Below are 25,010 nucleotides of genomic sequence, written 5' to 3' on the forward strand. Positions count from 1 at the left end.
GTGCATGTGGGAATCCACCCTCAACCTCACTATTGCTTGTACCTGGTGCCATGGAGCTGCAGCAGCCTCGTTACTAGATTTGGGAACCCCTGACACTACTCATCTGTACAACAGCTCTTGGAGATTCCATACAATGTCTGCTCTTCCATCGAAGTGTTTTAAATCACTTTAGAAAATGAACTTTGATATCATTCAGAGGCTAAATTGTCTGAGAGCTGAAGAATAATTAACGGATTTGAAAAGGTTCTCAAAGAGGATTTGCATAGAATGACATTTAGCATGCCATATTTCTTAGGATGCGCACCGCAAACATGAATAACAATTGAGGGAGCTTCCAAATGTAAGAAGCAATTTACAACAGATTATTAATATTTTTAAGCAGCAAGATAAGAGTTTCCAGGCAACAGCTTAAGCAACTTGCTGAATATAATGTTTTATACCTCCGTGCTCAAAGTTGCCTGTTGGGCAGGTGTGAGACTGGCCATTGGTGAGATCAGAAAAAAGTAAGCTGCAATATTGGGAAAATAAAAGATATGCTTCTTGACAAAATAAAAAATATGTTTATTATACACACAAGTTCTTCCAAAGCGCAGACCAAGACTCAACCTCCCATCAAGGAGAATGGATCACAGGCCTCACATCATCTTTCAGAAACTGATAGAAAGTCCATTGTCTCAAATAACTGCTTTACAGTAACTTCTTTCAACACACACAGAGACGTTTCCTCTGTCTAGAAATAACAGCCACTAACTTCTATGAGTAAAAAGAAAAAAAGAAAGAAGTTCTTCCACACTTCAGTGAAGAACATTATAAACACACTTACAAAGAACAGAGATTTAAGTGAAAAGACCAGATCATTTCTTTTCTAAAAAAGATTTTTCTAGCCCCTAAGCCAGGTAAGGGAAAGGTTATGTAGAAAAAAATCTAAGCGAAAACAATATTATCAGATTTATTATTTTCTTTTCAAGAATCTATTCTTCCTCCTTCATACTTGCCAGATTTAAACCCAATATCCTACGGTTCTTTCATTCAGCTCACAATTTGAGAATAACAATAAGCCAGAAAGACTCAGAAAAATGCCAAAAAAGAGCCCTGAAGTAATCAGTGCTCAGTTATTACAGTAAAATACCTTAAAATATATTAAATTGCAGACCAACTCTTCATTTTGAATCTTGCCACTGGGACTCAGAGTTGAAAACAGATGCAGAAATCAGACAATACATCATCGTTTACGTCACAAGAACCTTTACATTGTAACAAGGCTTCTACAGAAACACCCTCATTAATAATTCCACTTCCATACATTTGTAAATGAAGAAAAATGGTGAAAGAACCAGCAGAGAGGAAGAGAGAGCAAGCCTACATCCATTAGTCAGATTCTTATTAATCAAATGAAACAAAATGTAATGTATCCAGCTTTTCCGTGAGAACATGAGAGAGAAGCAGGAGGACTTTATGGGAATACAGAAGTAGGGTAAGAGAAGGAGGTGGAAGTAAGACGGGTTAACAGGGAATGGGAGATCTAAAGAGACCATGTGATAAGTAACATTTCAGGCCCTGAATTGCAAGGAAGAAAAAAATAAGTGTATGACCACCGAAAGCAAGGAAAAGGAGAGAGAAATGGAGAGAAACTATAGAGGAGAGCAGCACAGGTTGGGAAAGTCAAGACCTCCAGGCAGCAAGGCTTAAAGACTTGGGATAACACCCAACTGCGGGGATGGGGTTTGAGGAAGGAACTGTTGGTCTAAGATGCTGTAACTGAAATAAAATCGTACGATTAGGAAAGGTCTCTTATAATACAAACTGACGGCTGAACTGGGGTACTGGTTTAAGACTCAAAGATTGTTGTACCTTGGGCTGAGTTCGACAGTCTCTGGGACAGTTACATGTGAGATTACAGACACCAACACAGAATCCGTAGGGATTGTATAAAAAAACTTCTTAACACGAGGTACTTAAGAGTATTAAAGTAAAGCATTAAAAATATTACTTTTTAGTATGGTCCATCACAGAGGAAAAAAAGTTACCAAGAAAGTTAAAGTCATTTTGGTGTGACAGGTGTTGACATACACTTTCAAGCTTACTGACAGTCATGGAGCACGTGGATCATATTATGTTAATGCAATGTCCATAAATCTATAGGAACAAATAATTAAACCTACCTCAAGTCTACATTGTCTTCAAACACAAAAAGCATCAGCATCTATTTTCTGACCCTTGATTGAAGTATAAATTTTAGATTATGGTGTGAAGTTGTACCTATTCTGCTTGAAAAGCAACCATTTAAAACTCATTAAGCAGCTGCAAGACTAAATCATGTTTTTAATGGAAGTTTTAGCTATATGCCAGAAAACTTCTAGGAAAATCATATTACAATCAAGCAGTCACTAGCACATATCTACAAGATAGACATTGCTGAAGTCATTTGATAGATAGAATAAATTTACATATAAATGTACATAAATACGATCTCTTTCCTTATCTTGCTTTTCTTGGCATCCTAGACTGTTTCTTAATAAATTAGACCTGAGCCCAATGGACCAGCAATTCTTTGTAGACTTCATGTGAATCACAACTTGAAAGTCTTCTCCACTGGGAAATTCCTTCTTCTTTATCAATAGGGGACCAGTTGCACTTAGACACTGGTGCTATGAGAACATGCCCAATGGTTTGTAAGAGTTGGTCCAAACAGCATTTGCCTGACCATCACCATCGGGGAACAGATGTCCTGATAGAAAGAATTGGACAACAACTTGGAGAGAGGCCTGAGGAGAAGAATTGTGTTACACAGGTCTCTCCAATCCAGGGACAACAGCTGCTGTCCAGAAGATGGATTCTCACCTGCTACCTCTGTCACACCTGCCCCCAGCTTCTCCCTCAAACAAAGGCCAACAAAGAAGAGCATGCCCAGAAGCTCACCAACGATCCTGAGGTCACCCAATGGTCCAGAAAAAGACCCCTGAATGTGAGGCCACGCAGGAGCAGATGGGTCCTGGCAAGCAAAGCGGGGAGTTTTCAAGCCTGCAGAGTTAAGCCTGGATTGTGAAACAAAGGCGGAGATTGGCCTCAAACAATGGGAGTGAGAGGGAGTGAAGAAGCATAAAAGATGATTCCTGACTGGACATCATTAAGATCTTCCCACCAGAGGATCCTGGATCACGACGCAGGACCGGCAGGACTCTACGGGACCGAAGACCAGAGGGATGCCTTTAGGACTCGGTGGTGGTAACCAAATCTTTTCCCCCCTTTTTCTTTTTCTTTCTCTTTCTCTCTGCTCTCTCTATCACGTGCCACTTCATGGGCAAAATAATAAAGTAACACTGTTTGATTGAATTATAACCTCTTGGCATTTTGGTTGCCTTAATTTTGCGCTTCGAGATCAAGGTAAATGAACCACCACAAGTCCATCACCAAATGGACCATGACACCGTTCCCCTCCCCAGATTGCATTTCTTTTTTCTGAGTTCTTTTTCATTTCCCTGCAACTCTCAGGCTTTGTAGTTTCAGGGTTTAGGGTTATTATAACTAAAAAAATACACAAAAATCTCACTCTTCCCAAAAGTTCCATCTGCAGAAGACTGTCTGCTTTCCCTCTAATGTAAGATGATATGAATGACAAACATCAGCATTTCTTAGGTCTCATATATCCCCTGTCTGCAAGATCTTTTACACAGCTCTGCCAACATGGGAATAAATACCCACACAGCAAAGTATTCCACACCATAGCAATTGTACTAATTTCACTTATGTGGTTTTGAACTGAAGCTTCTTTTCCTGTTTTGACATTTTTAAGACCTACGAGGTTGAAGTATTCCTATTATGGAATTATTGTGGGACACATATATATGCACACATACTTGGACAGTTAAGAGCTTTATGCATAAAATATTTACTCTTTTTTAAAAATTGTGTGAAATTAAGAAAAAAAAAACACTATCTCCTTTCTCTTAGTTGTTTGTTTTTGTGGGTTTTTTTAAATTCGATTTTGTAAATCAAAACTAGCATCTTAGAGCTATATCTTCTTTACATTCACATTCATTACAAAGTCTTTTGCAAATAATACAGTGTATTATTCAATACCTACCAATGGAAAGCAACTGTCTCCAGGATGAATTGCAACAACTGTCTATAGTAGCATATACATACAATATACATATCCAGCAATATAAGGCAGGAAATGAGGAGCACACCTGAGGCAGCTGTAACTGCATTTTTAGGTTGATGGTGTAATTATCCAAACTGAAATGTTGCCAGAAAATGAACTAGCAATACTCTGTCAAAACACAGTCTCAGTTCATTAATCCAGCAAAAAAGAAGCAGAAGAAGAAGAAGCAGAAGAAGAAGAAGCAGAAGAAGAAGAAGCAGAAGAAGAAGAAGCAACAGCAGAGAAGAATTGGCTTATTATCAATTAAAAAGTCAGAAATTCAGTCAAGAAGAAAATCAAAACTCTCCACAGCAAATCCTCTCAGATGCCTCTAGCTTTACAAAGCACAGATCTCCAAAGAAATCACTGTTAACTAATATAAAGCTCTAATGATAATAAGAAAGATAATAAGGAGCTCGGATACCATGCTAATGAATGGGGTACATTTGTTGAGATCAAAGAGCATGTAACAGGTTAGGCTGGTGCTCTGAATTTGGAGAAGGTTCCTTGGGAGAAGCTGGGAAAACTCACTAAAAAAAACCCCACCAGAATACTGGCATAACACCATGCATAGAGTATAAAGCAAATACTGGAGACACCATCCCTGAAGGCGTTTAAAAGGCATTTAAGTGATGTTCTTAAGGACATGGTTTAGTGCTAGAGTTGGGTTATCGTTGGACTCGATGATCCTTAGAGTCTCTTCCAACTGAAATGATTCTATGATTCTACATGAGTAACTTGCTGCTCCTTCTGTTCTCAGAGCTCTTTGGGAATTTTTGATAAACCTTGTTAAGAAAATGTGGCTTGCTGGAAAATATCCACCCTTTGAAACTGAAGCTTATCATCTCAAATATCAGTTATAAAAGATATCTGGTTATGGTTGGACTCAATGATCCTGAGGGTCTTGCAACCAAAATGATTCCATGACTTGACTTATTCTGATGTACAGGCAATGGAATATTAAAAAGAAAACAAAACAGGAAAATAATAAGAATAGTAAAAGAGTGAAACCAAATATACAAATAGTGGTTAGGAGGGAAAAACAGCCTCAGGACAGAACAGAATGGAATATTTACAAATAAGTGTTCATGTATACAAGATTTTAACCCTGCCTGCTCATATGATCATTCGAGTCCAATTTTCACAAACTAAAAAGCTATCATAGAAGTGCTGTGGGTCTAACACACTAAAAATTCAGTATTTTATACCTAAGTCCCTCAAATTATTTTTAAAAGCTCACCCAGAGATCTGCCAGTCTTGTGCTAAAACCCAGAACTGACAATACTGACAGATGGTACCTTTAGATTATAGGATTTACAATGGAAAAAACCCTGAAAGGTACTTAAATCTGCTGCAGTAAAAATAATTACAATCAAAGATGATAAAAGAGAAAAGTTTTGTTATGGGCATATATTGAAAACTTATTTTTCCCTTACCACACACGTAATTTTGAAAGCATCTGATATACAATTTTTTTGAAACACTGTGTATCTTGAAACTTGTTGTTTAATCTTTACAGTATGCAAACTAATTTTAACATTTATCTTATTATCATCCACACCTAGATTTTTTTTAATATTGCTATTATCTGTATATTTTTAGACGTTTATAACCTTGTACATACTTCAATATTTTCAGACTTTGATAATCTCTGTACATACTTCACTGTAGACCTGAAATCACAAGTAATTCTATATTGCTGTACTGTTTGGTTCAGAATTGTTACATTGTTCACAAATATACACGCCACAATCCTAATTTTAAGTTTGCATCCACAGGCCTTAAATTGCCGCTCAAATTTAACAAGGTGAAACATCATGTCCCGACAGAATAAAAAGTAAGTTGAAAATTCAACAATAGGCTTTGGCACTGGACAGCATGGCTGTTGAGATATATTTGAGTTCACTATTTGGTGACAGAATAGCTAAAAGGAAAAACAAAACAAAACCAAACAATGAACACATGGTTTTAATCAAAGTTAGAAGCCAGAGAGTCTTGGTCAATGGGGCAGAGTCCAGTTGAGGCCTGGATCTAGTGCAGTGCCTCAGGGGTCAGTACTGGGGCCGGTATTATTCAATATATTCATCAATGACTTGGATGAGGGAATAGAGTGACTGTCAGCAAGTTTGCTGATGACACCAAGCTGGGAGGAGTGGTGACACTGGAAGCTGTGCTGCCATCCAGAGACCTGGACAGGCTGGGGAGTTGGGTGGGGAAAAATTTAATGAAATAGAACAAGGGCAAGTGTAGAGTCTTGAATCTGGGCAGGAACAACCCCAGGTTCCAGTGTAAGTTGGGGAATGAACTATTAGAGAGCAGTGTAGGGGAAAGGGACCTGGGGGTCCTGGGAACAGCAGGGTGACCATGAGCCAGCACTGGGCCCTTGTGGCCAAGGTGATTTTAGTGACATTTGGAGCCCTGAGGTGATTCTTCTGCCGCCATTTTTAGCCCTGAGGTGATTCAGTTGCCGCCATTTTGAGGCAGCTTGGGGGTCACTCTCTTGTTCTCCTCCCCTGTACTCTGCCCTCGTGAGACCACATCTGGAATATTGTGTCCAGTTGTGGCCCCTCAGTTCCAGCAGGACAGGGAACTGCTGGAGAGAGTCCAGCGCAGCCACCAAGATGCTGAAGGGAGTGGAGCATCTCCCGTGTGAGGAAAGGCTGAGGGAGCTGGGGCTCTGGAGCTTGGAGAAGAGCAGACTGAGGGGTGACCTCATTAATGTTTACAGATATATTAAGGGTGAGTGTCAGGAGGATGGAGCCAGGCTCTTCTTGGTGACAACCAATGATAGGACAGGGGCAATGGATTCAAATTGGAACACAAAAGGTTCCACTTAACTTTGAGAAGAAACTTCTTCATGGTGAGGGTGCCAGAGCCTAGTCCAGGCTGCCCAGGGAGGTTGTGGAGTCTCCTTCTCTGCAGACATTCAAACCCACCTGGACACCTTCCTGTGTAACCTCATCTGGGTGTTCCTGCTCCATGGGGGATTGCACTGGATGAGCTTTCCAGGTCCCTTCCAACCCCTGACATTCTGGGATTCTGTGATTCTTTATGCTCATTGCCATTTCCAAAGATACAAGTATTTTAATACTTCTAAGTCATATTACAGCTATACTGTAGGACATAGCTTTAATTACATTATCAGAGCAGCTGATACATGTGTTTTGGAAGAAATCTGGAGAAGCATCAAATAAAACAGTTCCCCAGTTAAGCATTTAGTTCCACATACCTTGTTTGCGGACATCCTCTACAGCAGCCACCAATTCCTCCTTGAGATCCTGGCTCTCTTTAGCAATTTGATCTCCTTTCTCCAAAAAGTTTTGAGTGGCCTGTTCCACTGAAGCAGCCAACACATGAGCCTTCTTAGAGCGCCCTTTCTTTTTTCCAGAGGGCCCTTTATTGCTTGTGTTCACAAGCGTTGTTACCTTTGGACAAGAAAAACAAGGTTTTTTGACTCTTCAATTGCACAAATTGACCTGGCTCAATAACGCCATTATTTTCTTTACCCTTGAAATGATGTAGCAGTCACATGTATCAAACATATAAAATATAAGTTTTAAAATCCAAAGCACGGCAGCACAGACCTCAAAAAAGGTCTTTTCCTTTCAACATCTATCTAGTCTGGGTGAAGCAAATCACAGTCAAGCAGTGAAAGAGACAATGATAATAAACAGATATGGAAGGGGTTTGGTGCTAAAGCATCATTTTTCTCACTGCTTTTCATTTTTTTAAAAAAAAATGAATAAGCCGATAAAATGAAAATCTAACGTGTGGGTCAGAAACCATTCAAAAAGTAATTTCTTGTGATAAGTACTGTCACATTCAGGTTTTGATAAAAACACTGTGGCTGTTTTCCAAGCATTACTCTGCCCTGGGGAGACCACACCTGGAATATTGTGTCCAGTTGTGGCCCCTCAGTTCCAGAAGGACAGGGAACTGCTGGAGAGAGTCCAGCGCAGCCACCAAGATGCTGAAGGGAGTGGAGCATCTCCCGTGTGAGGAAAGGCTGAGGGAGCTGGGGCTCTGGAGCTGGACAAGAGGAGACTGAGGTGTGATCTCATTAATGTTTACAGATATATAAAGGGTGAGTGTCAGGGGGATGGAGCCAGGCTCTTCTCGGTGACAACCAATGACACGACAAGGGGTAATGGGTTCAAACTGGAGCACAAAAGGTTCCACTTAAATTTGAGAAGAAACTTCTCAGTAAGGGTGCCAGAGCCTGGACCAGGCTGCCCAGGGAGGTTGTGGAGTCTCCTACTCTGGAGGCATTCAAGACCTGCCCGGACACCTTCCTGTGCAATCTCATCTGGGTGTTCCTGCTCTGACGGGGGGATTGGACTGGATGAGCTTTCAAGGTCCCTTCCAATCCCTGACATTCTGGGATTCTGTGTAAGGAATGAGTAGTATTGCTCCAGTATATTTTTAACATATTGGCATAAGACAACAGCAGATAATGAAATGATCCCACTTTCTCCCCAGTATTTAAAAGGGAAGAAAATCTGTTCCCACGTTTGTAGAATCTCCTAAAGGAATTTCTTACTGAGCAGTTAATAAATTGATTAGAAACTTTAACCACAAAGCTTAGCTGGATGGTACAGTGTGTACCACAGATTTTTGCTGGACCAAAAAGAAGGTCTGTATCATTTTACCAGTAAAAAGCTGTGCTTGTGTAAAACAGGAATATTTAATTGGGTAGCATCAGGTGTTCAACTCATAAATAAATTGCAATGGATCCATCTTGCTCAGGGATGCAATTCACCCAAACCACGATACACACCAGGGCAGTTGAAGTGACTTATCACTGTGTTAACCTAGAAATTAACTGTAAGAAAAGAAATAAAAACCTGTGCTAAAAAGACAGTGCACACTACAAAACAAAACATTTCAAAATCAAGTATAAAAATTTGCTGTCATCCCATCCGTATGATGAGAAGCATGAGAAGGTGTTGGGTACAGCGGTGAGCAAGGAGCTTTGTGTCACGCTCTATTTGTTATGAAGAATCAAAAGAATAAGGGGTTGACAATACCATATGATATGCATGGATGAATGGATGTATTGGGTGAGAAAAACATATTCTAGAGCCTTCTTTCAGAAAGGAATCTGCCTGGTTCCAGAAAGGTAATATTCTTCCATTATCTTGTTGGTTGTTTTTTTTGTTTGTTTGGGTTTTTTTTCTTAGTTTTTGCTTGACTGTGATTTGTTTTTCCCACTATTTATACTTAGAAAGAACCTTTTCTTTATTAGTTTTCCCTTAAAATTATTATACAAGAACTTAATGTACTACTGAAATAATTTTATAGAGATGTGTATTTTGTTCCCCCGTATCTATTTTTAATCTCCATATTATGGACAAAGATGATCTGGTGCCAACAAGGGAGCGCACCCTCATTAAGCTGCATATGATGGATTGGGGGATCCCTTGATATGCTTCAGGGCAGGGTTGTCTCTCATAGGAACCCTAAAAAAGTCAATGAGGACAAGTGCAAAGTCCTGCAATGGTAAAGAAGGAACCTCTGTCAATTAGACAGGGCTGAGGATATAAAGAAAACACATGATTGTCATTTATAAGGCAGATTTTAGTTAAGGACCCTGAAAATATTCTGTAAACTTTGCTATGATGGCCCAATTAAAAGATGAAAAGAAAGCAGAATTCTGGACCATGCTGATGCGAACATCTCTCAGTTCCCAAGGAAGGATTGTAATCAGTGAACTGAATGTGACCATCACACAGCAACAGATAGAAAACTCATCTTGTTGATGATGACCCTACTCATTGCAAGGGGTTGGACCTTTAAAGGTCCTTTCCAACCCAAACTATTCTCTGATTCATAAGACTAGAAGGTAGCATGCAAGAAAAGAAATGGTTCTCCAGTCTGCCGTTGGGAAATGGTAATTCTGGATTCCAGTCGTTGCACTAACAGGTTGGATTCTGCAAAGCTCAGAGTGCTCACAGGCAGAAAATCACTCACAAAAACTGGAATCTTGCAATTTTGCCCACCTCGTGTCAGCTTTTTTTTAAAAATTACATTAAATTATCAGCTCAAAATGCTAAGAAAGCAAGTGTCTTCCAAAATTAGAAGCACCATTCAGAAAAGTCATCTGTATTGGGGAAAGGGAAGGGAGGAGGAAAACTTCCGACATAGGTAAAAGAAGAAACCACAATACGTTAGCTACTTTCCCCTTTAAACAAAGCCATACAGCAAACTATAACATAATGTGAGTTATATAATAGATAATAAAAAATTAAAATCCCTTTTATCTTATTAACACCATGCTTGGGTAAAAATTCAAAATCCCTTTTATCTTATTAACACCGTGCTTGGGTTTTTCAGATGTCTCCACAGAGATTTTAGTCACATCTACGTTAGAAATAAAAGAAGGTATCTCTATTTTCTGGCAGGGCTTTAAAGCTAGACGGTTTATTTTAAATATCCCATTTATGTTGGTACAAACAAAAGACTGTCTCTATCTGTTACTACTTAATGCAGACCTCACCCAAAATGTTGTACAATTATCAAATATATCACTTGATAATTACCATAAGCTCACTTGGCAACCCTATAATAATCCTGACTTTGTGATCACACTAGGGAATCTGCTCTCTTCTTTTATTAAAGCAGCTCCACACAGTTCCAGCACAGATCTCTGTTGGAAAAACAGAACTTCACTAATTAATAGCTGGGTCCCATCTCAAATTAAGTCTTCCTTACACAGCTCCAGCAGCACAAAAGAAAGGTGAGGATGTCTTCGCTAAAGCAGAAAATTCTATTAGTGTGGATTTCCCTATTGCAGGGGTCATGTGTGGGCAGCGGTACCAGAAGTGAAAGGAGATAGAGCTCGATCACATACTCATCAAATTAAGCTCCAGTCAGCAGCTACAGCTCATAGAAAAACACTCCTGGCTCTGTGAATTGAACTGATTTCTGAAATACATGGGCCAAAAGTTTAAGAATTGTAATACTTCCCCACCCTCCCCAATAGCTGCTTCAATTGCATTAGTTCCTCAAGATTTTCCATAACCACATTACAAAATGTACTGACACTTTTTGAGGACACTACTGATACACATTTTTTTCTTTATTATACTACTAATCCTCATAGTTTGTCACTGATGACTCACCTAGGACTGATACCTCATTACTATTTTTTCCAGTACAGACTGGGGGATGAAGGGATTGCGAGCAGCCCTGTGGAGAAGGACTTGGGGGTACCGGTGGATGAAAAACAAAATATGAGCCAGCAAGGGGCACTTGCAACCTAGAAAGCCAACTGTACCCTGGGTTGCACCAAAAGTGCAGCCAGGAGGTGGAGGGAGGTGATTCTACTTCACTCTGCTGAGACCCCCCTGCAGTGCTGGTCCAGCTCGGGGTCCTCAGCACAGGACACACATGGACCTTGTGGCAGTTACAGTCTCCCCCTGGGAAGGGGAGGGGAGAGGGAGGGGAAGGGGGAGAGGGGTGCAGAAAAGCCGAGAAGCTTCTGAACACCCATAGCCAGAGTGGGGGGTGCAGAGAAGCCGAGAAGCTTCTGGGACGCCCACAGCCAGATCTGATCACACTATAAAACAGGGCTCCCGCCCAGGAACCCCTTTGTGTGGTCTTCTTGGAGCAGCGGGTCTGTGTCGGAGTTCTCCCCTTAGGCTGGAACACTGTCTAAGGAAACTTCCTGGGACTGGCTGCTCCTCACCTCCTCGTTTGGGTGAGTGATAACTTACTAAATATAACCTTGAATAATTCCTTGTCGAACTCAGGCAAGTGTGGTCCCTGCTAGACAAGCAAGTGTATTCCTTGCTATACAAGCTATATAAGCAATTCCTTGCCTAATTCAGGCGAGTGTAGTACCCTGGAGTCAGAGAGCTCTGCCTTTGTTTCTTGTGAGTACGTGCACGCACAGTGCGGATCTCCATTATTCTCATTTGCTTCACCCCAATAATTTCCTCAGCTGATAACTGAACCTGTATTTTATGTTATCAGAGTGCTAACTAATTGTATAAACCCTATTTCTAGTCAGTTGTTTTGCCTGACTTTTCCAGTCAGAATAAAAGTCTGGTTTAGATCTTGTTTGCCCACCCCCAAACTGATGTTGGGGTCCCTCATGTATGGCTACAGAAACATGTACATTATGGAAACTATTCACACAAATACTTTTCGGTTTGACTGCAACAAAAGAAATGAATGTAAAGGGGGTTGTCTGTAAGATCATTAATTATTTGCAAGAAATTTCACTATCGTCTTGCGTCCCCTCTATTTTCAAATAAATATTCCTTGCTCTTCCCAGTGGCATTTCTTGAATGTGAACAGCTACAAGTTATTCCTCTCTTCTTGTACACCCATATATCACCAAGCTGCTGGAAATACTCAATGACCTGAAAAAAGACAACCCTGACATTTTAGAGTAAAGGCCCTTTTGCTTCTAGATCTAAAGCTACACTTCCACTCGAATGCACTATCTTATTGCCTCGCTGGTTACACTAATGGCATGCCCCTCAGCATTGTTTTCCAAAATCTTGTTTCCAAAAGAAGTTTGTTTGATCAAAGGAAAAAAAAATAAATAAGCAAGAAAATGAGAATTTTATTTTCCAAACTGTCTCATGGTTTGGTTTTCTTTCTTTTTTTTTTTTTTTTTTTTTTTTTTGTTTTCTTTGGGCAGATGGTAAAACAAGGACTTTTCAGAATATTTTGTGAAAGAAACGGATTGTGTTTAGGGTTAAAGCACCAGCATGGCTGCCTGAAGGTCAGATTCAATTCCTCGCTCAAAAAGAAGTAGAGAACAGACCTGAATACTGTGTTTGTGACCTTCGGTTTGACCAGCCAGAACCAGAGGAAAAACTTTGCTTTATATATTCCTACTCTGCACCACATAGACTTTATGATACGGCTCATGGCAGTAGATCATTGGGTAATCCTAATCCAACTATCAAACAAAACACCATCGAAAAGACTTTAAACAAACTACTTCTTTATTCACATACAAATCAGAGAAGCAGCTACATAAAGTTTTTTGGGCTGTTTTGTTTGGTTTTCATATATTTGCTTGTTCTCTAGTACTACATAAAAAACTTGGTCTTTTTCCTTGTTACACCAATGTAATTCTGAACAAAGATGTTCTGCTGAGCACGACTCAGTCTTTAATATAACTCTTTTTTTTTAATAATAATTGTTCTTCAATTTTCTGTACCAACTTCAGTAATTTGCCACTGTCCTTAGCCCATAAATTGTAACAGTTAGTTTTCTCCTAACAGCTTACATCATTAACTCTTGTAATTATCTCTGTGTAATTAGCACCAGCTGTCTACCTAATTCATAAAACTGTAATTCCTTTTCTATTCCATATAGATATTTGAATTTTCATTAACAAATCTAACTTTCACTATCCACATTGAATTCCAGTGTTTTAACACAGTCGTCTTGTATTTTCTCCAGTACCATTCAGTGTTTGCAAACACCTGCTGGTTAGAAGAATTAATAAATAAGCAAACTATTCTCTCTAATGTATAAATTATTAGCTAAGATGTTAAAAACTGCCAGCGACACACCTACTTTTTGGATGTAAAGCACATATATAACCCAGGCAACACTGATTAGAGCCAATATATTTCCATCCAATCCAGCTGGAGGACAGTTGGCTGCTCTGATTCACCTTTCTGCTGCCAAATACAAATTCCTGCACAAATTTGCATGTTTCTATTCTGTCTTCATGATGTACCTTTAGGATGTAATTTAGAGATAACAGCACCGTTACTGTTCATTTATATTCTTCTTATCAGTGTTCACACCATGGGAAGAGGCTTAACCAATGTGAATGTATATTATGTAGGTCATTCCCAAAGTTCTTCAGCTAGTATCTTAAAGTTCTTCAGAAAGAATCTAAAAGTCCTCCAGTAAATATGCATTCTCTGTGGAATCTCCTACTACTCATTCTGTCAACAAAAAGAAGCAAAAACAATTAAAAAAACCCATCACGCCTATTTTCCTCCTACAAATCTGCCTGGAAAATTCTCAACAGACACACAAACCTCCAATATGTTTGGAGACTGAGGGGTGACCTCATTAATGTTTACAGATATCTAAAGGGTGAGTGTCAGGAGGATGGAGCCAGGCTCTTCTCGGTGACAACCCATGGTAGGACAAGGGGTAATGGGTACAAACTGGAACACAAGAGGTTCCACTTAAATTTGAGAAGACACTTCTTCCCAGTGAGGGTGGCAGAGCCTGGCCCAGGCTGCCCAGGGGGGTTGTGGAGTCTCCTTCTGTGCAGACATTCCAACCCGCCTGGACACCTTCCTGTGTAACCTCATCTGGGTGTTCCTGCTCCATGGGGGGATTGCACTGGATGAGCTTTCCAGGTCCCTTCCAATTCCTGACATTCTGGGATTCTGTAAGTTACGTTAATAAAATATTGCTCCAAGTATATTTTGCCTCCAATTTGTACTAAATTAGGAAAAAAAAAAAAATTCAATTGTCCTTTTGTGGCAAAATTCTACTGTTGATTGGCATTAAACTATTGTGATGCTATTTAGAGGGTTAATATGAATTCCAGCGCCTTTTCTTATTCCATCACATAAGGTAACCTGGTAGACAGGAAAAACATGTTATGTTAATGTTCTACTCATGAAAGTTAAGCAGGTTTGTATTCCTGAAGTTTGCTACGGATCCACTTGCTCATGTCCATGAATTGAGCTTCCTTGCACCACCCAGACAATTTGCATTGACTGTGACCCCAGGAAAAGTCCTAAAAATAAATATTTCTTCAATTGCTACAGCTCATTCATCCTCCATGGAAAGTGTGACAAGAAGAATGCCAATTAATGTCATTTATGGTTGTGCCACACCGTGGAGTGGACACTTGTCAACCGGTAACATCATTGGGACCAAGATAATCTCATGGAACTGGCAGTGCAAACAGCGACATTAATTACAAGATACCATCTCCGTGCTGTTGCAAACCCTCTCTTTTAAGAAGTAAATAATCCCCTTCCTGGATAGAGGTTTCTATTGTCTTGTTAGGAATTTCGATAATTCCATCTTCTGCCAAGCTAGGGATGCTTAATCAGATGTTTAACTGGACTAATCCCACAATGGGTTCCTATTGCTTTTGAGAAAAGTCTTCAACAAAACTAGCAGCTCAATCTGACTCCTAAAAAAATCTGCTCAGTATCTGTAATACAAGTAAAATATAGAAGTTAAATTTTCAGCTATTCCTCTCTACTTCTCTTTCACTGTGATCCTTTAAATTGCAGAAGGGTTCTTGCACCTAGTCCCATGCAACTGCAAAGGACCGTACAAAATACACAAACTCCCATTATTTCAGTTCTTTAGGTTGGACCAAGCAAGTCAGACTGTACCATTTCAAAAATTCAGGTTTGTGATTTGTCTTAAACATGCATTTTCTGTCATCTGTTTCTTTGTTACGGATAAGAATAGCTGATGACTAAAATGAACAAGAATTCCTCCCCACATAATGGCATCATTTTAGCAGGATGAGCTTATATAGCTTTAGAGACCAGGCTGTGAACTGGTGGGTGATGCATTGTCTTGAACAGGTGAGAAGTGTGGGTTTGAAGTACACCTCAAGCTCAGGAGAGAGGAGAATCCAGTCTTCTTCCTTCATGGGTAAATACCTTAATATTTAGAATATTATATAAGAAGGCGGGTGGCAACACTAACATTTGAAAATTGAAGAATAAGCCATTTTTTCCATCTTGATGGAGGACTTAGACTAACTCCAAGCAAACTAATCACCGTATGACAGAGGGTCCCCTCTCCGAGCAGAGAATTAAGCATATAAGTTTCAAAAGGGACGGAATTTCAAAAAATCCACTTTCTTTGCCTTCTCTCCCACTTGGCATCTTATAAATTTCACTCCTAAGCATCTCTCTTGTCTCTGCATTGCACAGGGAGTCTAATCATATCATTTCAGTTTATGAATTATACTCCAGGAGCTGGGTGCCTAAAAGGACCTGGCATCTCCATACATTTGAGTCTTCCAAAGTTCTAAATCAAGGATGCTTATGCGTTTCATATAGCATAGATTGAATTTTAATTGAAGCAACATCTGGAGATACCAGTCCTTCTTGCTTGTGATCTTGCAACCATCTTCCTTCTTTTTACCCTTGTCCTAGTGAGACAACACCGTATATCCATGTGGGAGCTTAAAATGTTGAAACAGTAAAGGCAAGTTAGCTCCTAAATATCACCTCTCTGCAACTCACCAGAGTTTAATAGCTTAGAATGAAAAAAAAAAACGTTCCCTTAAACAGCAAAACATGATGTTTCTCTTACCTCAGCTAAAAACGATCAGAAAGCTAGTAAGTCAGTAACAGTAAACGTCGCTGTAAGTGTATTTTCCTGTTTTTCTCAAATACTTTATTTTCTCCGATTTTACCAATTTTAATTCAAGGCAAAACTTCGTTATGCTACTTATCACATGCAATTTGCTATAAGCATATGAAACCTTCAAGAAAAGCTGCTAGCAACCTATGTGAATTAGGAGAAATAAAAAAAATAACAGCTCTTTAAGCCTAATTCCTCCCAAAAATGAGTACAGAGCTAATAGTCTAGCTTACAAACACGTAATGTCCATGATGCGAGATATGTAGAATAGCTAGCTAGGTATTCTTATCACAAAATTAAGCCTTGTGGTATTCAAATGGTATAAGACAGGGGTGTCGTAGTTACATTTATACGGTCCTAAAATTACGTTCGTCCCTTTGAAGGCGACCACGAGGCTGGTGTGGCCCCCAGTGAAAATGAGTTTCACACCCCGGTATAAGAAGTAAAAGATTAGGAGTATTCTATATTACGCAGGAGAAAATCAACAAACAAGTTTCCATTTCCATAATTAAGAGTTATCAGCATTAACCAATGGGAAGTGAAGCCACTTTGTCCTGAATATTGATAAGCAGATCTTCAAAATCTCAACAAGATGACAAGCAAGATGTATACATCTCCTGTTGAATCAGAACCAAAACTAGCATATTCATAGTCATCTCCAAATACCAAATTGTTTGAGACCTGTACATAAAAAACCCAAAAGACAATAAAATAAATAAAATTAAAAAAACAAAACAAAACAAAAAAACACACCACACCTTCTTAACATCAAAGTATCCCCTATTTAGCAAATCGTCATTATTTCTCTCAGTTATTTAGTAGGATGTCTGACTCATTTAAGACAGATACTTCATTTAACCACATGAGGGCACACCAAACTAGAGTAATAGTCAAACACGCCTTGTGCAATCCCTGGATTTATTGTACTTTGTGCTGTATTATTGGATCTGTATGAGACTTGTCGCTGTAAACAGTGCACACTTTACAAAGTGAAATTCTTAGTTGACGTTTAACCTATCATTTTCTTGACACTTTTTGGTTTAAAAATCTGTTCACAATCTTCAAGGTAGCACTACTTAAGATTAAGCCTCGAACTCAACCAAAAAAGCAGGCAACGGTAGTACTGGCTTGGAGGAAAAAAAAATGGGGGAGTGGGGACAAAAGAGAGATGGTAATTTCCTTAGTAAAGTTCTACAGCTTCTTCTAACTAATTCTGGGGTTATTTATGTTGAAGAGAAACTAAAAACATAAAGTTTTAGTTCCTAATTTTACCAATATTGTATCTAGACCAGATGCTTTAATATTAGCTAGTTTTGTTTGCCTTTATTTTTTTCCCCCAATGACTGTGACATTGTATTAGAGGAAATAACATAAGAGGATTTAAATAATCCTTAACTGGAGAGTAAACTAAAATAGCAGGCAGCTAGAAAGGCAGATAGCACTACACTGAAGTTTCTCACAGGTAGGATGATCTCCCCAGGCTTCCAATGGCCAAAGAAGAGAAGGTGACACCCTCGGAAGTGCTCTCCATCACCTACCAGTTGTCAGCTATCACAGAATCCCAGACTGGTTGGGGTTGAAGGAACCTCTGGAGATCCTCCAGTCCAACCCACCTGCTCACGCAGGGTCACCAGAGCAGATCACACAGGGTCGTGTCCAGGTGGGTTTGAATGTCTCCAGAGAAGGAGACTCCACAGCCTCTCTGGGCAGCCTGGGCCAGGCTCTGGCACCTCAAAGGAAAGAAGTTTCTCCTCATATTCAGATGGAACCTCCTGTGCTTCAGTCTGTGCCCATTGCCCCTCATCCCGTCATTGGGCACCACTGAAAGGAGTCTGGTCCCTCCTCTTGACACCCACCCTGAGATATTTATAAACACTGATGAGATCCCCTCTCAGCTTCTCTTCTCCAGGTTGAAGAGACCCAGCTCTCTCAGTCTCTCCTCATAAGAAAGGTGCTCCAGACCCCTCATCATCCTCATAGCCCACTGCTGGACTCCCTCCAGTAATTCCTTGTCCTTCTTAAACTGGGGAGCCCAGAACTGGACACAGTTCTCCAGATGCAGCCTCACTAGGGCAGAGCAGAGGGGGAGGAACAATCTCCCTTGACCTGCTGGTCTCACTCTTCTTAATGCTCCCCATGATACCATTAACCTTCTTGGCCACAAGGACATATTGTTGACTCATGGTCAGCCTGTTGTTGACCAGAACTCCCAAGTCCTTCTCTGCAGAAATGCAGATAATGCAGAGTATCCTTTAAACGCTATCCTAAATAGCATTTAAAACAATCTTCTACATCACTAAAAACCTAAGGAAAAGATTCCCAGGAGTTTCAGTTTCAGTTAACGTAAAATACTGGAAGTGAAGAAAGTAAAATATTTCAGACATATGCAGCGACTTAGTACTCTGGTTTCTCTCTAACAAGTAATTTATCTTTTCTTTAATGAAAACCTTTCCCATATAAAACAACACAAAACAGAAGCAAACAGTCTTCCACTCTACTTACATAACAGATTAAATCAAAATACCCCCAAAATGGATATTATTTAATTTTCTGGGAGTTCTGTTTCCAATAATATAAAAAATAATGGAATTAACTTATTCTTCATGACTTTTTTTTTTTTTTCTTTTTTAAATAACAAATGACTGGGGGAAATGAGGAAAATTATTTTAAATTACTGCCAAGAACATAATTTTTTTTTTCCAAGACCAGATAAACTCATTTAAGGCAAAATGTGGACAAGTTAAAGCCAGTATTACCACTACGTTATTTCAATCCCTACCTAAAACAAATTTATTTGAATGAAATCAGACCTATTCAAAATTATATGATCCGAGACAGGTCAGATGAGACCAGACTATTATACTTTTTATTCTCTTTCCCCACCCTTTTTTTACCTGTAATCAAACAATAAGCACACACAGGTATCCAGTTTGGATAAAGAATTAATTGAATTGCAGAGCTTGAACAAAATAACATTTCTGATCATGAATGTTGAGACGCTGGCCCATTGCACCATCAGCCACCCATTTCGTGGTGACGACAACTTCCAGAAGAGGTGCAAGGACACAGGCAGACATAAGTCAATCCCAATTTTTCCATTTTAATTTGCCAATTGTTTCAGTTCCAAAATCATTTGAAATGCAGCCTTGAAAGAATCTCACAATAGCATCAACAGCCATACCTCCACTTTTCAGCTGCAGTCATGCTAACATTATGAACAGCAAAGAAAACACTGCAGAGATTGTAAATGTAGAGCACCTAGAAATATTAAAAAAGGAATATTCCCTGAATGGGGTTTTTAAAAACTGCTTATTTTGCACATTTCATACACTGTATAAAAACTCCTTCACTGACTTAAAATTCAAAAATCATGTTGTTATATATACACAATCATAAGTTAATTTGGACAGGAAGGGATTTCTGGAACTCTCTAGCCCAGCCCCTCATCAACACAGGCCCAACTTCTGTGTGAGATAATGACTCGTTCCAGTAAAGCAAAGTCTAGTTTAGTCATGAGCCCCAAACAGGACTCAGTGCTGCAATTGTGGTCTTGCAACTATTGATTTGAGGTGAATCCCAGACTGGTTGGGTTGAAGGGACCTCTGGAGATCCTCCAGTCCAACCCACCTGCTAACACAGGGTCACCAGAGCAGATCACACAGGGTCATGTCCAGGCGGGTTTGAATGTTTCCAGAGAAGGAGACTCCACAGCCTCTCTGGGCAGCCTGGGCCAGTGTCTGGCACCTCAAAGGAAAGTAGTTTCTCCTTCCCCACAATGTCATACTCCAGTCTCACGTTCAATTTGTTGTTCACTAGGTCTCTCAGTTGTCTTTTTTTCTGCAGAGCAGCACCCAGACAGCCTGTCCCCCACCCATACAATGTTACTAGATAACTCCATCCCACCACAGGACTTTGCATTGCCTTTTGTTGAGCTTCATTTGGGTTCTGTCAGCTCATTTCATGGGATCATAGAATCGTTACAGCAGGAAGAGACCCTCAGGATCATTGAGTCCAAGCATAACCCAACTCTAGCACTACCCCATGCCCCTGAGTACCTCATCTCCACCTGTCCAACCCCTCCAGGGATGGTGACTCCAGCACTGCCCTGGGCAGCCTGTTCCAATGCCCCACAGCCCTTTGGGGAAGAAATTGGTCCCCACATCCAAACTCAGCCTCCCCTGGTGCAACTTGAGGCCATTTCCTCTGCTCCTGGTGCTTGTTCCTGGGGAGCAGAGCCCGACCCCCCCTGGCTCCAAGCTCCTTTCAGGCAGTTCAGAGATCAGAAGGTCTCCCCTCAGCTCCTGTTCTCCAGCTGAACCCCCCAGGTCCCTCAGCTGCTCCCATCACACTTGTGCTCCAGACCATCACCAGCTCCGTTCCCTTCTCTCAACTCACTCCAGGACCTCAATGTCCTCCTTATGATGGGGGCCCAAAACTGACGACAGTCATAGCTTTTGACAATATCGACCTTCTTCCCAAATTGATGATGTGTGGAAATGTTTTGAGTGCATTTCATCCCATTGCCCAAACCAATAGCAAGAGATTAACAATACCAGCTCAACAGTAAACCCTGTAGAGCACCCCTGGCAACTGCTGGCCAGTCTTTGACCATTACTCTTGCAGTTTGGCCACTTTTTGACCTGCTTTGTAGTCCACCTGCCCCCTACACGTCGTACAGAGGCTGAGAAGGCAAGGCCTGTATTTCATCTGCTATCAAGATCTGTTCCCCTGACAAAGCAGGGTTTCTCTCTATTGTGTACCTTTTGCACAGCACTACAGGAAAGAAAGGTATCCTCAAAAAAAGAATATATATACAATCGTGTTATGACAAATCAATTGTGTGAGAAACTTGAAGGAGTTTGTTGAAAGGTTGCCTTTTATTTATGTAACAACTGACCGAGTTTTTAACTCATTACTATTCAACTAAAAGGAGATTCAATGCTGTCTTTTAATGGTGTCGTGGAATGCAACCCCCCTCTCTCTCCCAGTTTGGAGTAGGCACATCCCCCTCGTTCTCCGCTACTTGAGGCTAACAGCTTCTTTTGTTTGGCCCAGGCCAGGGCCATTAGGAGAAGGGAGTGCCGAGGTGCCACTGAGGGTGCCTGCGGCCAGTGTGGGGGATGTTTGGAAAGCTTCAGGGGCATCCCACAAACAGTGTGGGGGTGCAGAGAAGCTTTTAGGGTGACTCCAGTCAGGTCTGATCAGCCTATAAAAACGGGACGCTCGTCGGCGACTCCGCCCATTGTGCGGGTCCCTCGGAGCACGAGCTTGGCCCCTGCCGCCGGGAGCCACGGGCCCCCCCCGCTCCCCGGGATGGAGACTCCACTTGCCCTGCCGCCACGTGTGTAAGTAAAACTTCTCGCGGATTGCGAGCATATTTATACTTTCCGTGCACATTTGCACATATATTTTCCGTGCACATTTGCACGGGTACTTTAAATTAATCCTCGCACAGTCGCGAGTGGCCGCTGAGAGCCCCTCGCACAACCGCGAGTGTATTTTCCTCCCGTGCTTTCACATAAGCACGTGTAGGATTCCGTGCAAACTGGCACGGGTAAGTAAATTATTTCCTCGCACAATTGCGAGTGTATTATAAATTTACCCTCGCGGAATCGCGAGTGCACACTTCTCGTACTCACTACGAGTACGTGCATCTCTTTTGCACCGTGTTTGGCAAGTGTGTGCTTCTCCGGGACCCAAGGCTCGGCCCCGGCATTGTTTTGGTGCAGCCACGTGCATGCACACTGTGGACCGCTGTTGTATTAGTTGCTGCCCCTTCAAATTCTTTCCTCAACTGATATCCGAACCTGTATTTAAGTCACTTGTGGAGTGCAAGAACCCTGTTTCTCATTGGATTAATAAAAGTTGTTGTGGCCTCTGTTGTCCCTTAAATTAACCTCGGGGTGCCTCCGTGTAATATTTCGTGACAAATGGTCATTCATGTGGTGTATCTGCCACTAGAGGAAAACCACTCCATCCACTTGGGCTGAGGGGGAAAATTACTCTTCAGCAGAGAATATTCCATGCATTAAAAGTTAGGAAATAATAGAATCATAGAATGGTTTGGGTTGAAGGGACATCCAAAGCTCCCCCAGTGCCCCCCCTGCCATGAGCAGGGACATCTTCACCAGCTCAGGTTGCTCAGAGCCCCGTCCAGCCTGGCCTGGGATGTCTCCAGGGATGGTTCAGCCACCACCTCTCTGGCCAACCTGGGCCAGGCTCTCACCACCCTCAGGGCCAACAATGTCTTCCTCATGTCCAGCCTGAATCTCCCTCCTTTAGTTTAAAACCATCACCCGTTATCCTGTTGTAATATGCCCTTCTAAAAAGTCCGTTCCCATCTTTCTCATAGGCTAGTAGTGTATTCTACTATGCTGGCACACAAATATATTTAATTTTATTTTAGAATTTCATCACCGGAGACCAGACACAGTAGTACAGCTCTCTAATTCAAATAGTCTATTCAGAGACATAATTCTGGACATGGCAAAAGAGAAAACTCCCAGAAACCACCTTTGGTCAAGCACCAGTTTTGTCCCAGGATTCGCCAGGAGCAGAAACCATCCTCCTGCTGATCTTGATATTTTATCAGTAGAACAGCAACATCATCCCACACAGATCTAACAGCTACTTCTGTCCCGCACGTTGCACAGACTGATCTACTTGAGCAGACATCAATAATATTTTCATTGTTTGTTTCAACAAAACCATGAGTAATACATCTAATTATCCCGCTTGCATATGGTACCTAAACCTTTCTAATCACCACAGTACTAGGCATTTGTCTGCCTACCTGATAACTGAATTTGGGGTTGTGTTTTCCCCCCATGTTAAAGAGAACAGATTGTTTTCCCCTCCGGCTACAAATGAAATAGTCCTTCCCAACCCACTGTCTCTTACCATTACCACTGTCACCATCAATTTTCCCTATAGTAATGCAGTAACAATAACTTCGGATTAAATTTAACCATATGGAGAAGGAAAGAACGAAATTACAAGTTAGAGGGAAATAACCCCAACTGGCAGTGACAGCCAATAAAAGTCTTAGAGATGTAAAAGAAAAGAATCTCATCTATATATTCCCAGCGGTAAGTGGCAATTGGCAGAACAGCAGGTGCCAAAGGGAAGGTGTTACACCTGAAACACAGAAAGTGACATTAATCTGCTTTTCAGCTCATGCCGGCACAAGCAAAGGCACACAAAATAAGCTCTTTTTTTTTATTAAAGACTGAATGTATCAATTAACATTAAAGTATATAGACTTTGGGCTGTATTTTTAACAATAAGCGATTTAACAAAGTTGTGATCCTTAACAATATATAATTCCATATTACATTTTTATCCCAATTATCTCAGTAGGCTGTTATTGCTAAAAAAACTTTAGAAACTAGATTTATTTCCCCAGTCAGCTTCCTACCAAGCACCTCTTAAGTGTGTTTCCTTTAATTATGGAAAACAAAGGCCTTTGTACAATGCTAAAATTCTCTAACGTATAGTGAATTTCTTTTTTTTCTAATTAATCATGTTAATTGATTAGAGTTGCATTTCAATAGGAATGAATCTCCTGCACCGTCTCCGGGTAACCTCTCACTTTTGCTATTTGCTGTGAACTATATGAACATCATTATCAAGGAAGGAACAAAACTAATTTTCCTTCTATTTTTTTATGAAGCACTGAGTTACTACAGAAAACATTCCCTTATAAATGTAAAGGGAATTATGTTTATATACAGTAATATATAGATTAACCTAGGTACATTCTTGAAATTGTCCTATTTACAAATCGATTGAGTTAAACCAGCACAAAATCCAACTATGGCCAGTTATTGTGAATTTAAAAATCAAGAATATTTTGCCTTATAGTTTTGCCCAACTACAAATGGTTTAACATAAATATGATTAAGTTGGTGCAAAAGGAATCGCAATTTTTGCATTGTTGAAATTTGACATTTGACATTGGAATATGTTCCTAAAATGCTTTCCAAGAGTTGGTCAAATCCCAAAGCACAGATTTTTATGCTACAGGAACAAACAAATTGATTTCTCATTGGCAAAAATGTGTTGACTATAATGGTTTTATTTTGCTTAATAAAGATGTGTTTGAGCCTCGTTATGATTTAAAATTCACGGTCCAAAACCGCAATTACTTTTGCACCAACCTAATAACATAACACTAGTCAGCATATCTAAGAGCCCTTATGCCAAGGCTGATTATATTACTCAATGTTAAGATACTGCTTAGGATTTAGCTAATAAAAATTATTATATTTAACTTTTTCTATTCGATAGGTAGATCTTGGACTTCTTCAAGGTAATTTTCTCTGGTCACCTTCACATTGTAAAATCTAATAATGGCACAAGGAGCAAAGGAACTTTCTTATATTTAGTGCAGGTCAAAGCATTCAGACTCTCTTTTTATCCATTATAACATTACATTTAAAAATTCAAGCAGGATTCTACCGCAAGATGATTTTATTCTTTTATTCCATTTTTTTTTTTACTTTGTCCTCAAGTTCTCCAGTATGAGAATCAT

At 40.3% G+C, this 25,010-nt stretch overlaps 1 protein-coding gene across 1 annotated transcript in view; it reads right to left on the reverse strand.

Annotated features, from left to right (window-relative positions):
• The window catches only part of CTNNA2 (catenin alpha 2), a 490,369-nt gene that overhangs the window by 389,325 nt on the left and 76,034 nt on the right, over window positions 1–25,010 (reverse strand). Inside the window, exon 3 of the mRNA XM_082051003.1 lies at window positions 7,374–7,569. Coding sequence (XP_081907129.1) covers window positions 7,374–7,569 — 196 coding nt within the window. The remainder of the gene's footprint in view (window positions 1–7,373; window positions 7,570–25,010) is intronic.

This window comes from Streptopelia decaocto (assembly GCF_964273445.1).
Source record: "Streptopelia decaocto genome assembly, chromosome: 4".
Taxonomy (NCBI): domain Eukaryota; kingdom Metazoa; phylum Chordata; class Aves; order Columbiformes; family Columbidae; genus Streptopelia; species Streptopelia decaocto.